The 15,155-nt window shown below is 39.0% G+C and overlaps 1 protein-coding gene across 1 annotated transcript; it reads right to left on the reverse strand.

Annotated features, from left to right (window-relative positions):
• Window positions 1-702: 702 nt before the first annotated feature.
• On the reverse strand, window positions 703-2,839 carry LOC107813114 (putative aspartyl protease At4g16563). The gene has a single exon (XM_016638326.2). It carries the CDS (start codon window positions 2,609-2,611, stop codon window positions 1,163-1,165), a length of 1,449 nt encoding a protein of 482 aa, XP_016493812.1. The 5' UTR covers window positions 2,612-2,839; the 3' UTR covers window positions 703-1,162.
• Window positions 2,840-15,155: the final 12,316 nt, after the last annotated feature.

A 15,155-nucleotide genomic window follows, 5' to 3' on the forward strand; every position in this document is an offset into this window, starting at 1 on the left:
GTTTACCATTGAGTTTGAGGCCAATTTTTTTTTGACAAATATGAAATTTTGTGACACTAATTTAATGAGTGCGTCTAATAAACTCCTTCTACTAGTGGGACGTGGCAAAAAGATTTGTCTTGAAGCTTCGAGGAAAATTATGATTTTCAACAAGTGCCCATGCTAAAATAAAATAAAAAGTAGTTCGGTGTATAAAACATTACACGGGGTTCAAAAAAGAATCACATTTCTACCAGTATAATGTAAATAGCATTTCTTAATACAAGTACTAATATCTACTTTCACGTCTCAAAACGGTGACCAATAGGTTCACACCAAAACAAAAATTTGATGAAGCAGGCAGCATGATACACAATATCTTTCGATTCATTACTTTGCTGAAGATTCACTCAAGCTGACTTAACAGTTTCTGATTCCTAAAAATTGTACCTTTCGTGCTGTTGGAAAGTATTGAATCGAAATTCAATAAATTTACAGTAATGAAACTAGAACTCTTTATGAGATAAAGTCTATATTTCGAAATGTTCGTAACTTTCGAATTAAATTGAATTAAATTTAAGACTTCTGTGTTCATATGACTTTGTACCTAAGTTTGTACTCGGCAATTTTCAAGAAAGGGAAAGAAAAATGTTTGTTACAAGCGAGAGCCTGCCATTGTTTAGTTTGAGGACGTATCAATAATTGTAAACTTCCACAAAATTATTGGAATGCCAAAGACTCCTTCCCACTATAATTCTATCAAAGAAATTTACAGCAAGCGCATTTGATTGGCTTTGATTTTAATGTCCTAATAATTTTTTATAATTACACAAAGCAAATATCATAAATATCTTCAAAAATAATTACATTCAGCACCAGTTTACATAATCTACAAAAACAAAAAAAGAATTTAACAAATCCAATGCCACAAATTTACATACACATTTTATTCATTTTGCCTCATTTCTCCCTTCTATATTTCAAATTATTTTTGTCTAATATGTACCAAAACTCCAGCTATACAATGACAAAATAGAAAAAATATCAACCACATTCCACTTCTTATTCCCAAAATATCCATGGATCCTTACCCGACCCATTTCATCAAGTAGTCCGACCCAATTTGACTTCACCATAAAGTCAAAGTCAACGTCGAATCTGATCAGCTACGCAAAGGTGCACATTAGTGCTGGTTCAAATCATCCCACAAAGATGCGCACTTCCTCCTGGCAAATCCAACTCTCTTCTTTTCCAAATCATAAACAACCTCAAACCCTTGTTGCTGATAATTACCCAATAACCCAGCGGGCCCACTTTCCTCTTCAACACCACCGTTCATCAGCATCACACACCCCACTTTCCTTTTTAACTTCCCATCATCTCCACCGTCCAAAAATTCATAAAAGTAATTCCTCTTAGGCATCACCACACTGGAATTACCCCCAAAATGTAAAAGCAGCTGTGGCACATTTGAAGAACCCTTATCCAAATAGTAACACGGGCTAAGCCCGGTTCGTTCCTCGACCGGGTTCGCTCGCTTATAAACCGGTCCAACTCGTTTATCAAATTCAGTTACCACTGTTTCATAAAACACATGCGGCAACATAGTAAAAGTCGTACCAGAATCCACCACCATTCCCCCGTTTCCTCTGCCGTCGACTCGCCGCAAACTCGCCGGCGCCGGAATCTTCATTTTCCCTATAGTCACTGCTTCAAGTCCGACGCAGTAAAAATACGGGTGTTTTGGATTTTCGAGCATAGGAGTATAAGCATAACCAATTTCGTAATCTTTCATTTGCTTCATTTTTTCATCAACTGAGTAACGACCGAGAATGAGCGGACTCGGTTTACGAACTTTTGTAGTATCAAAAGAATGAGAAACCAAGCAATAAGAGAAGAAATTTCCGATTTCCGGTGAGTTAATAGCGAGTTGAGCCGGTAAAGAAAGTCTCCCACGGCCAAAACCAGCTACTCCAATAGGTTCACCAAGTGCACTGTGAGCACAGCCGAACGTAAAATTATGCAAAATTAGCGACGACGGCGATGACGTGGGCATTGATAATTTATCGCTATATAATTTCGCAATGAAACTCCCGTCGCCATAAGCATAGTAAAAAGGTGGACACGTGTAAGATTTACAGTCGGAAATTTCAATGTCTTCGAGCGGGCATTTCGCCATAGCGCAGAGGTTAGAGGAAGACATAGAGGAGTGGACGGCGGAGCAGGAGCGTGACTTGCACGTGACGGGGACAGCAGAGGTGAGATTAAGTGGGCCCGGGTTAGGGATAGTACAAGGGTTATACTTGCCTTCACATAGAATACAGTCAAAAGGGTGGCAAGGGAGCCAAACGACGTCGCTTCCAGTATCCATGTAGAGGGAAATAGTTTGAGAGCCAAGGGAAAAGGAGAGCGTGTAATCACTTCCTGGAGTGAGAGGGAGGGAGACTTGACGGTGGTGGTGGAGGCGAGTGGCGGAGCGAGCGGAGGTGGATTTGAGGAGCTGATGAGTACTGTTGTATTGGGTTTTCGAGAAAGAATGTGTTAAAGGGAAAACTAATGTTTCTGCGGAGGAGGAGAAAAGGAAGAGTGAGAAGAAAGTGAAAAGAGTGAAGAAAACAGAGGAAGAAGCCATTGGGGAAAACAGAGCAAACTGAGGTTCAGAAACAGAGTATTTTGTTTTGAAATGAATATACAACTGAAACACTATGCGCTCGACCTTATCTTTTCTGTACACAGAGAAAGAAAGAGAGGGATCAATTTTTGTTTGTATAAAAAGGAGAGGAAGAAAAGATAGGTATATAAAGGGGTTGTAGAGGAGGAAGGTTCTTGTGGGGGAAAGCCGAAGGGAGGTTTGGTGAGGCAGGGAGGATTTAGGAGAGGTTTACGGGAAATACTACACGCAGACCTTACCCCTAGCCTAGGGCAGAGAGTCTGTTTCCAAATAGAAACTCGGTATACTTTCCTCTAAGAATTTCCCACCTTGTTCTTGGGGAGACTCGAACTCACAACCTCTTGATTGAAAGTGGGGGTTGCTTACCTCTTGATTGAAAGTGGAGGTTGCTTACCTCTCGGTTGGAAGTGGGGTTGATTACGGGAAATACTACCATCACTTTAATTGATTGCACATCAAAAGGCGGGCAATGGATAAAGCCCAAGTCTTAGCAATGAATTGAAACACTAAGTAAGCGTTTCAACATAAAAATTACTAGTATTTACATTTAAGTTGAAAAATAATATTTAAAATTTAAAATTATATTTAGATATGAAAAAATTTATTTTTAATTTTTTATCAAAAACTAACAAATTTCATGGATAAATATATTTAAATTTTTAAAAAGGAAACCTTTTTTTATGAACAAACGCTATCTAAGTTTGTGATCATTTTGGGAAGAGGGGGAAGGGGGGAGGGAGGCTCCTCGCACAATATTTTTTTTTATACAAATAGTGTTCAATTTAATTTGCACGCAATTTAATTATTTTATTTATCTATTATTTTCAACCAACATAGATAATTGTACCACTAATGTTTAAGAAATAATGCACGCAAACTATTTCTCAACTTGAACTTGAGATATTATTTTTATAAATTCAACTCAATACTTTCCAACCGCATAGAATTATTTTGACAATTGTATTTCAAATTCTGCCATGATTTTTCAGTAAGAATTAAAGGAGCAGTAAAATGTTGGGACAAAGTACATACATTAATAGTATGCGATCCTTGCAAAAAAGCAAGGGACAAGTGAATCAATATCTGCCCGCAAGAAACGCACTTTCAGAGGATGGGTAAAGAACTTGGAACTTGGAAGTGATTCCACCTACTGCATACTCAACCAGAATTTAAGTTTATAGATTCTGAACTTTCATTATATCTTAGTTACTAGTTACAAATATAAAATTAAAATAAAAGCTACTTAATTTTTCTGAATACATATTCAAAGATCTAGCTCCGTCATGCACCTGGGCAGGCATTTCGACATAAAAATTATAATTTTTGGGAAAAAGTAGTATTTGAAGTTAAGTTGGAAAATGGTATTTGAAATTTGAAATTACATTTAGACATGCATTTCACTTGAAAAAAGTATTGCAGCTTTGTGAGTGGGGAAAATCTTTTTGAAAAGTTTGATTTTTAAAAAATTTATTTTCGAAATTTTTTCAAAAACTTGCAAAATTTTATGTACAAATACATTTTTAAAAATAAAAAAAATAGAAAAAAGAAAAGAAAAATTTATGGACAAACGCCTAAGTCGACGTTGAGGGGTTTGGTATGGTAATGAATCTTTGTGTGCTTTCAAAAGAGGGGACGAGCGTTGGGTGTGGAATGGTGTCGTAGTCATATTGTGTCATTATGTGGAAGGAAAAGACATGAGAGTAATGGAGATTGTAGGTTTCCCACTTGATTCTACTCCTTTCTTTGCCAACATTTTATGTAATGTAGATATGCGGTTAGAATATTTTATATTTACTCTCTATTCGTCTCAATTTTTGTTGTGTTACTTGATTATGTATATGGAGTTCAAAGTATTTCATTAGATACCAATATACATTCAGATCCTTCTGTATCAATCTATATATATATATATAATAATATCATGATTATAAAAGTCAAGTTTTTCTCGAAATCAATTTTTATAGTATGTTACTATAATATATGTCCTTTTTAACAATACAATAAAAATAAAATAAATAAAACTAAGAATTAATTCGCAATGCTTTACTATAGAAGCCAATAAATATCGAAAGAAACGAGATTATTATAGAGATGTTTGATTGTATTTTACGTCTAATAATTTGAATGGTCTTGAGTTCTTTGAATCTTGTCTAAGTCGTTTAAAATAATTTTGGATAAAACATTTTATGTTATCTCAAACTACAATTGCTTTTATATGAATTGGAAAGAGCGAGTAATTTGATCTGCATCTTAATTAATATTGAACTTAATTTATTTTTTGTGGTGACATGTTATCTTTTGTTTTCTGAAATAAAACATAAATAACTAAAGTTATAGAGGAGTATAATGATTTTTTTTATTTTTTTTTGCATTTTAAGAAAAAAATCTGATATTAATTATCAACGTGGGTCAATTTTGTTTTCAAGTGAAACATCACATTCAATAGAGAGTGAACAAAGTAACATATTTTGAAAAATATATGTTTTCAAAGGCTTGTGTAATTGAATCGGAAATGGAGGCAAAGTTGTCGAAGAAAGTTATACACAATTTCAAAAGTTCTTCTTTGTTTTTTGTATTTTTTTCCTTGAATTAATTACTGTAAATCTTTGGCTCCTGTCAACTTAGATTTCACTACCCTTTTTCTTTTATCTTGCAGGAAGAGTGAATCCTTGATTGCTAGTGTTTAGAGGAAGGTATGGTCACCTTTTTTTTTTTTTCTCATCCGGTATTTGGTATTTGTATTGAGCCGCGATTAATTTAGATTCGCGTTATGTAAGGCTCATTAAAGAGGAAATATCTCTGCCACAATTTTTTTGTATTTACATAATTCAAACCTGAAACCTCTAATAAGCCATAGATTTCTAATTACTGATTTTAAGATGAAACTAATCCAAAATTAAAATCTTTTACATTCAGTTAATGAACGAGAGGCACTAGAGATATTGTATTACGATTTCAATGGTCTTGAATAACGTGAACAAATTTTGAAACACTACGGCATTCACTAATTTTTTCTTCTTTAATTTTACAATGTTAACAATAAAACATGAAAAACTAAACTAAAATTAGCATAAACAAGGAGATATTAGTATACGAATTCGTGACATTGCATATCAAATTGTGCTTTACTATTGTATTTTTCAAACATTTTTTTAAAATGCTTTTCTTTAGCCGAGGGTCTATCAGAATTCTCCCCACCTCACATAAGGTAAATGTAAGGTCTACGCATACTAAATCCTCCCTTGACCTCACTTATAAAATTACACCGGGTATATTATTGTTCTTGCAGATCAAACTGTTCTCAGCACAAGGTTACCAAGAAACTTTGATTTTACAAAATTACCACACACAAAAAATAAGATTTCAATCCAATTATACTTTACTACATACTATACAGTGGAGAACAGGATATTTGCTTATACTTGAAGTATTAATAGTTGATTTGAAGTATTAAATGTGAGTTTAACCAAATTGCTAATAGTAATCAAGTGGGATGAATCAAGAATGGATAAGCCTAAATCTTTGGACAGGTAACAACCCAGGGAATATTGAACTTATTTAATAGTCAGACCAAAACTTTAAATAAAGCTAAAGATAAATCAGTAGAAAGTCAACGATGTCAAGGTCAACCAATAAGCAAAGTTTTTTTTTCCAGTATTCGATACTCGTATTAGAGTCTGATTGAATTCGGATTCGCGCTAAAAAATCTCACATTAAAAAATAAAGCGCTCTTTAACAAATGCAACTTTATATCCAGGGATTGAACCCAAAACTTCTAATTAAAGTTGAATGAATATTTATCACTTTATTACTATCCGTGTTGGTAATAAATAGAGTTTTTCTTCGATGCATGAGCTGTATTAAGGGTTCAAAGTACATTCATTGCCCAAATTAAAGACACTTGCCAGATCTTTTATTGCAGCTGAAAGCAAATGTTTTGTATTGGTTGTTTAAATTCCTTATACGCTAGTTTTGGATTTACCCGTTTATCGAAGCACATTTACTCCATTTCTTTTTCTTCATTTTCCTCTTCTATTTTATTGCAAAGGAGAAGTTTTTTGGCAAAATTATTTTGAACTATTGACATCCTCTACTCTATCTTTTACCCAAACAAGGAGGTATTTAAGAGTTTAATTAGAAGAGGGAAGCAAATAAATCTCTATACTTATATTTCTTTTACTGAAGATATAATATTGTACCAAGATATGGGTCCTAAAAATCTGACCAATTATTGTTGTTGCCCGTTTAGGCCTTTGATTCTCTTTTCTCTCCCCCTTTTATTTTTTCCCTCGTTATGTCTTTTTTGAAAGTACAGGGAGTGATTGTTTTAACATGAAAGTACAGGGAGGTTTTTGAAACTAAAACCTAACATTTTTAACATGTAAAAATTCAACGTATCATACTTAATTGTTGTTTTATCGTTAATTATGCTAAACAAATTATCTTGATTTCTTGGCTTTGAAGTTTTGGTCTTGTAAATGACCTTATCAGATGGCATTAATTAGATTGAAACATATAGTGGTCTTATCCAAGGTTAAATTTGTGTATTTGAATTGATTTAGTAATGTGATTGAAAACTATTTTTTGAGTGCAACATAGAATTGACATTTTCTTAAATAACTTTGTTCTGTGACGTGAGGGAAGAGGAAGGCGAGGGAAAAAAGACCGTGAGAATCAAACTTACACCTATTATGTAAATTTTTTTTACTAATACGACTAAACTATATTCTAGCCTTGTACATTGACTCAACTTTATGACTAATTAAGATTCAAATTTGGGAAGAAAGAAGAAGAAAATTCCAGCTACTACAAGGTGCATGAACTTAGTTCCAATAAAATTGGGACCGCTCTCCTAAATATCATGCCCTATATATACCCAATGCTCTTGAGTTCAACGTCAATGCATTTTTTATGATGACATTTCCCAAATGAAGATCCTATTTCTTTACTATATATGCCAGCTCTTTTTTATGAATATAATCAATCCAAATTTCATCGATTGTAGTTGGTGATTGCCTGGATTTGTGTGCTATCATCAAAGGAAAAGTAACCCTACTTCAGATTCTCTCTGCCCATGTTGAATACCTCGGTTGGTTTCGTATTAATATGGTAAAAATTTACCTAGTTTTTATATATTATGTTTTCTCACACCAAAAATCAACTCAAAAGTTGGGTTATATATCACTTCATATTCCTACTGAAACAGTGAAACTTTAGTAGTCGAAGGTTTTCTTTCCATAATAACTACTTAATAAGATTGTACTATATCTATTAATCGCTAATGTACTTAACCTGCGTATTATTCAAATTTTTTTGTACATGTCATGATTTGATTTTCTTTTTTAAAACAATTCAAATGTAGATACTCAAAATATTTTGTACAATTGTTTTTAACATGTTCTCAAAAAATTATTCTATAAACATATGTTTTCAAAAAGTAGTCCAAACATATGGCATTTCTCTAATTAATTATCTTTTAAAATAAATTAAAAAATTAAAACAATATTTCCCCTGAAATGAGATACTATTTAGAGAATCAAATAGTTTTTAAAACTGCAAACTTATAATATATCCTATAAATGTATAAATCTTATATTTATATTCAAAGGGAAGAACAGATACTTTGGATTTGAGATCAGCATTGAACAAGAACAGGCCACAAAGACGATTGACTATAGTGGTGGCCCGCCTTCCAGCTCACCACACAGATAAAGACATAAGATACCATACGTGGCAGCTTACACTTGCTGCCAAACCCTTAATATTTTGTTCGTGGGGACCACTTTAAGGATATTTCTAAATTTAGAATTAGGACCCCCTTTTAAATAAGAAGGGATACTTTAGACCCATCTGTTTTTATCCTCTCTCTTTTGGTTCTGGACCATTAATGTAGGTAGCAAATCTTGTGTACTCTATTACTGTCGTGTTTGACTCAAAAGATATCAAAACCTTTTTGAACAAATCAATCAAAGAAGATGAAGGGGTAAATCTTAGTCAGACATAATTAATTCCAGATCAAAGAGCTAGTAGTATAAATCGCATATAAGATAAAAGAAATATAAATGATCTTATTGAGATTCAATATTGTGTCTCCCATCGATCGATGGGGAGATAGCTTTACATCTTCTTCTATAGGTTATTTTCTATCAAGAATACAAGAAGAGAGCTCCAGGGAGAGAAAAGAGGGAGCAGCCCTCCCACGATTGAAGGTTTTCCCTTACTATATATAGTCAAGGCACCCTTGCTGTTTGCTTGGTTCGGCGTTCCAATGTGTCTTGGTCGTCCCTTTAGGCGCTGCTCTTTCCGACTCTACGGATTTCGAGAAAAGGTGCAAAGTGGACTATGTTATCTTTCATTGCCCGGTCTCTTAGGCGGGACGCTGATCAGTTCGGTCGTGACAGTCAGATTTTGACCAATACGGCTAGTCCCTCCATCTGTCGGGGTCATCCTCTATCGGGCTCGGCAGACGGATCATGATCGTTACGAAGTCGAGCGAAATCTGACTTCTGACTTCTGACTTCTCATTCCTTAGCTACATTACTTGGGTTTTAGGCGGGGTGGTGGCGTTCTTTTGATACCCATGGACTGTTGCGGCGGTTTCAGAACCGAAACGTCATTTGGTATCAAAGCGTCATTTCGTGGTCACCGCTATTATGGAACAGTTCCTGGGAAACCGAAACATTTTGTGCCCTATCAGATTCATTTGGCGACTCTTGGGTTTCGTACTCGGGGGATTTATGTCTCTTATTAATAGAGGGAGTTTATCATTCGATTGACACACTTCTTTACTTTTCGCTTGAGAGAGTTCTGCAGATATATTTTCCCTCTGACACTCTAAGTTTTTGTTTGCCTTTAATTAACCGAAAATCTCCATCTTTTCTTCCCGTTGTCTTTTTGCCGCTTCATCCGTACAAAATGGCTGGTGATTCCTCTCGTGCCGATCTTCCCGCCACAGTTCCGGCACCGGAAAGTGCTGCAAAGGACACCAGAGGGGTAGATGCGGTGGAAGATGAGGAGGTCCCGTCGATGGTTGAGATCCTACCTCGCCCTGGGAGAGAGTTGACCGACTTCAGTACTCGCGCCGGGGTGGAACCGGAACCTGTCCACTCCATTATGAGAGAGAGGGACATTGTAGAGTTGAAATAAAGGCGGGGAATCCCCAATTATGTTGCTATGCGGCCGGCGGTGGGGAACGACATAGTTCATTTCGACCGCCCTACGCCTACCCGTTTCTTATTAGGTATACACTTCCTCTTCCTTTGTTGATGGTGCATTTTTTCCCTTTTTACGAGGTATGCCCCGTTCAACTTTCATCGTATTTGTACAAGTTATTTCTTATGCTGCTTAAGTTTGCGGAACTCGCCGGTCGTGAGGTCACTTTGGGCCATATGCTCAGCATCTTCGTCCCTCAACTTATTCGCAGTACGATGATACACATGTGTCCTCGGAGGTCGAAGAGTCTGGTGGTGAAGATGGACGACAGGACTAACTGTCGTTTCTACGAGAAATATTTTTACGTGCGGACTGAGCACATTGTGGCGGACCCAACGGGATTCCCTGATAAGTGGAACTTTCCACGTAAGTTTTTGTATTTTTAGTCAGTGAGATGCCCGACTATTTCCTTTTATGGTACTAAACTTTATCATGTCTTTGTAGCTGAGAAATTGCCCCATCCGCTGTCGAAGGTATTCGCGAATGGGTGAGTGTCATCCTTCCCCATACAGTGGTGGTTCGCACATGGTCGACCTTTGATGAAAGGTTCGGACGCAGGCCTCTTGCAGGTGAGATGACGTTTCTGTTTGCTATTCTTCCTCTCTTTTTACTTAGCTCTTACGTGTCGTTTGTTGATGTAAGGGAGAGTGCGTAGAGCAAGGGCTCCTCCGTTAGCTTTCGTCAGTCGGCCTCATCTACTCACCATGTCGCGATACCCATCGCCCGACCTTCGTCGAGGGCTATTTCAGTTGAGTCTACAGCCTTGATTACTCTTGCGAGGGCCACTTCTCAGGCTAAAGTCCCAACCCGCATTGCTCGCCCGACGGGTGATTCTTCGTCTACTAGGGAAGAGGAGGGGTCGTCGAAGAGACGGCGAGTGGAGTTTGAAACTACGCCCCCAACAATGATTCATCTAGACGACTCTCCTACAACGGGATCTGGATAGGGGGTTGTCGTGACTCCCCCCGTAGGGACGGAACTGACCGTTGCCTCGGCTCAATCAGAGATTCCCACCATTGTCGGTGGTCAGCAACCTGTCGTAGCGGAAGATCGGACTTCTGGGGCCGCCATTACAATTTTGGACGTATCCTCATCCTCTGCAATTGGTCATGCTTCCTCTTTGGCTGCCGAAAGAGGGAAAGGCATGATGGTCGACAATTACAAATTCAAATCAGACCTCGACCCTGATAATATCAGGATGTTTTAGGAGGGCCTTACTCACTCGGTGGTTCGTACGAGAGGCTCGGCTCGTATTCTTGAGATCCCTTCGAATACCAATCTTTTGGGGGACACGGAGGATCCGGTGCCGCAGTTCAGCATGTTATATTCCATAGCCGAGAATGCAGCCCTTTGGCCCGTTCCTGATGTTGATTTGATGGATGAGGTAGCCGCTATGGGCTTAAGGGTATGATGTGCTTACTTTTGTTTTCCCTCGCCTTTCTTGATGATACAATTCTAACCCATCTTTACATTTTTCAGACGTATATGGTAGAAGTGGAAAGCATTCGTAGGGCCAACATTCGGGCCAAGATTTTCTTGAAGATGTTGGAGAAATATCATCGTTACTGCAACAAGTGCCATGAGATGCGTGAGCGGCTGAAGCCTAACCCCGGCAATCGGGCTCTTGGTGAGGAGTTGGAGAAAAGGGACCAAGAGTTAATGCAAGCTATCCGCAGCAAGAGTGTGCTCGAGGAGCAACTTCGAATGACGGATGAGGTGCCCGAGTTGGGCAAGGGAGTCACCGCAGAATGTGATCATCTGCAGGAGAGATTGAGGTCAATGCAATCGAAGATGGATCAAAACCTGATCAAGGTCGAGGCACTGAGCGTGGAATGGATGGGGAAATTGACCGCGTTGGAGAACAAGGTCGATGGGTTGGAGAGCATCGAGAGTGCTTGGTCCGCGGCTTCGGAGAGGGCAGTGGACCTGGAGGACACCATCCGCATCCTCCAGTACGAACATGAATCAGAAACAGCGACGGCTACCCTCATAGAGGCATGGCTTGAGGAGCACATCAGCGAGATTGATCAAGAAGCATCAGTTCTGGGAGATCGGGTCGCAGCACTGGAGGCAGAAAATGGGCGACTGTTGGCTCAGATTGAATCTTCCTCCACCGCCATTCCCCGCCATATGCACGAGCTTTGGGTTTACGTTTATGCCGAGGGCCAGCAGGATATATATATATATATAAGAGTTTGTGGGAGGCGGGTACTGTGACTAAGGCTGCATATGAAGAAGCGCTTGTGAAAGTGCGGGAGGCTCGCATTAATTGCGGGTATGTTGCGGCGACGCCTGAAGCTAATGGGGGTGCGGATGATGATGATGGAGGACTTCTTGGTGATGGTGATGGCCATTGCGGTGATGACCCCGAATGAAGAATGTTGTCTTTGCCTGTTCTTACTTTCAGTTTTTTTTGGTTGTTCGTCGTCGGTTGTCGTTGTTTCTTTCCCCTTTCCTTTTCTTTTTTTTTATTGTTGGCTTGGTCCATATGTAAGCGGCGATTGTCCGCGCAATGACTTTGTATGATGAAGAGTTTTTCGTTATTTGCCTTGTACTTCGCCTTTATTTTCACTGTTTATGGCTTTGGTGCGAGATAGATGCCTATATGGCGAGTCCCAATTTTTCTTCCCCTTTATACTTCCTGACGGCTTTTGGCCTTAGATATACTTTGGGTTTCCTCTTTGGTGATGGACCCTGGCCTTAAAAGGTGTTATTTCAAACTAATCGAAATAGTGACCCGTCATCATTCGATCGAGGTCGAACTCTTTTCGTTGGTGAAGGCCCTTGGCCTTAGGGTGTTATTTCGAACTTATCGAAATAGTAACCCATCGTCGTTCGATCGAGGTCAAACTCTTCTCTTTTTGGCGAAGGCCCTTGGCCTTAAACGGTGTTATTTCGAACTTATCAAAGTGGTAACCCGTCGTCGTTCGATCGAGGTCGAACTCTTCTTGTTGGCGAAGGTCCTTGGCCTTAAAGGGTGTTATTTTGAACTTATCAAAACAATAAGTCGTCATCGTTCGATCGAGGTCGAACTCTCCTCTTTTTGGCGAATGCCCTTGTCGTTAACGGGTGTTATTTAGAACTTATCAAAATAGTAACCCGTCGTCGTTCGATTGAGGTTGAACTCTTCTTGTTGGAATGGGCCCTTGGCCTTAAAGAGTGTTATTTCGAACTTATCGAAATAACAACTCGTCGTCGTTCGATCGAGGTCGAACTCTTCTTGTTGACGAAGGCCATTGGCCTTAAAAGGTGTTATTTCCAACTTATCGAAATAACAACTCGTCGTCGTTCGATCGAGGTCGAACTCTCCTCTTTTTGGCGAAGGCCCTTGGCCTTAAAGGGTGTTATTTCAAACTTATCGAAATAGTAACCTGTTGTCGTTCGATCGAGGTCGAACTCTTCTTGTTGGCGAAGGCCCTTGGCATTAGGGTGTTATTTCGAACTAATCGAAATAATAACTCGTCGTCGTTCGATCGAGGTCGAACTCTCCTCTTTTTGGCGAAGGCCCTTGGCCTAAAGGGTGCTATTTCGAACTTATCGAAATAGTAACCCGTCGTCGTTCGATCAAAATCGAACTCTTCTTGTTGGCGAAGGCCATTGGCCTTAAAGGGTGTTACTTCGAACTTGTCGAAATAACAACTCGGCTTCGTTCGATCGAGGTCAAACTCTCCTCTTTTTGGCGAAGGCCCTTGGCCTTAAAGGGTGCTATTTCAAATTTATCGAAATAGTAACCCGTCTCGTTCGATCGAGGTCGAACTCTTTTTGTTGGCGAAGTCCCTTGGCCTTAGGTTGTTATTTCGAACTTATCGAAATAACAACTCGTCGTCATTCGATCGAGGTCGAACTCTCCTTGTTGGCTAAGGACATTGGCCTTAAAGGGTGTTATTTCAAATTTATCGAAATAACAACTCGTCGTCGTTCGATCGAGGTCGAACTCTTCTCTTTTTGGCGAATGCGCTTGGCCTTAAAGGGTGCTATTTCGAACTTATCGAAATAGTAACCCATCGTCGTTCGATCGAGTTCGAACTCTTCTTGTTGGCGAAGGCCCTTGGCCTTAGGGTGTTATTTCAAACTTATCGAAATAACAACTCGTCGTTGTTCGATCGAGGTCGAACTCTCCTTGTTGACGAAGGCCCTTGGCCTTAAAGGGTGTTATTTCAAACTTATCGAAAAAGTAACGCATCATCGCTTGATCAAAATCGAACTCTTCTTATTGGAGAAGGCCCTTCGCCTTAGGGTGTTATTTCAAACTTATAGAAATAATAACTCGTCGTTGTTTGATCGAGGTCGAACTCTCCTCTTTTTGGCGAAGGCCCTTGGCCTTAAAGGGTGCTATTTCCAACTTATCGAAATAGTAACACGTCGTCGTTCGATCGAGGTTGAACTCTTTTTGTTGGCGAAGGCACTTGGCCTTAGGGTGTTATTTCGAACTTATCGAAATAACAACTCGTCGTCAGTCCAATTTTTGGAGAGCCAGATATCTTCCGAGAGAGTCCTAGTCCATTTGACATTGCTCGCAACGGAGGGTGCAATGTCGGAGAATGTGAAACGTTGCTATTCGCTTAGGTTCATTCCGCGCACATATTGTAGTTTCCTTGTCTGGCACTCGCCTTCCGTCTTGGAGGTATTGTCGGCGGGTGGTATTGCAATAGTTTTTCGTCCTTTAACTGAGGTGTTTCTTTATTCGTTCGCCTGCGCGGCCTTTGTGTCCCTACTTAAACAGATAGCAGAAGGTGAGTTAGAATGATACTTTCCTTGCCCCCGTCTAGTGGTCCAATGAAGGAGAAGCGGTTGGTAACATTGTTCGTCTTGTTTGGCATATCGATGGTTGATGGGGCGAAAGATTTCTGAGTTTGGTAATTTTGCTCGTCTCACCTCCCCCTACCAACTGCGCCTTTGTCTCGCGTGGGTTAGGTTTTTCCTTCGCACTCCTTTTGGTGGGTGATCGTATTTCTTGTCTTTGATATGGGAGAGACTAGGAAATTTCACTAAGAAATCCCCACAGACGACGCTAAATTGTTTGACTCAAAAGATATCGAAACCTTTTTTAACAAATCAATCAAAGAAGATGAAGGGGTAAATCTTAGTCAAACAGTTAATTCCAGATCAAAGAGCTAGTAGTATAAATCGCATATAAGATAAAAGAAATATAAATGATCTTATTGAGATTCAATATTATGTCTTTCATCGATCGATGGGGAGATAGCTTTACATCTTCTTCTATAGGTTATTTTTTCTATCAAGAATACAAGAAGAGAGCTCCAGAGAGAGAAAAGAGGGAGTAGCCCCCCAC

Source organism: Nicotiana tabacum, chromosome 1, assembly GCF_000715075.1.
Source record: "Nicotiana tabacum cultivar K326 chromosome 1, ASM71507v2, whole genome shotgun sequence".
Lineage (NCBI taxonomy): Eukaryota > Viridiplantae > Streptophyta > Magnoliopsida > Solanales > Solanaceae > Nicotiana > Nicotiana tabacum.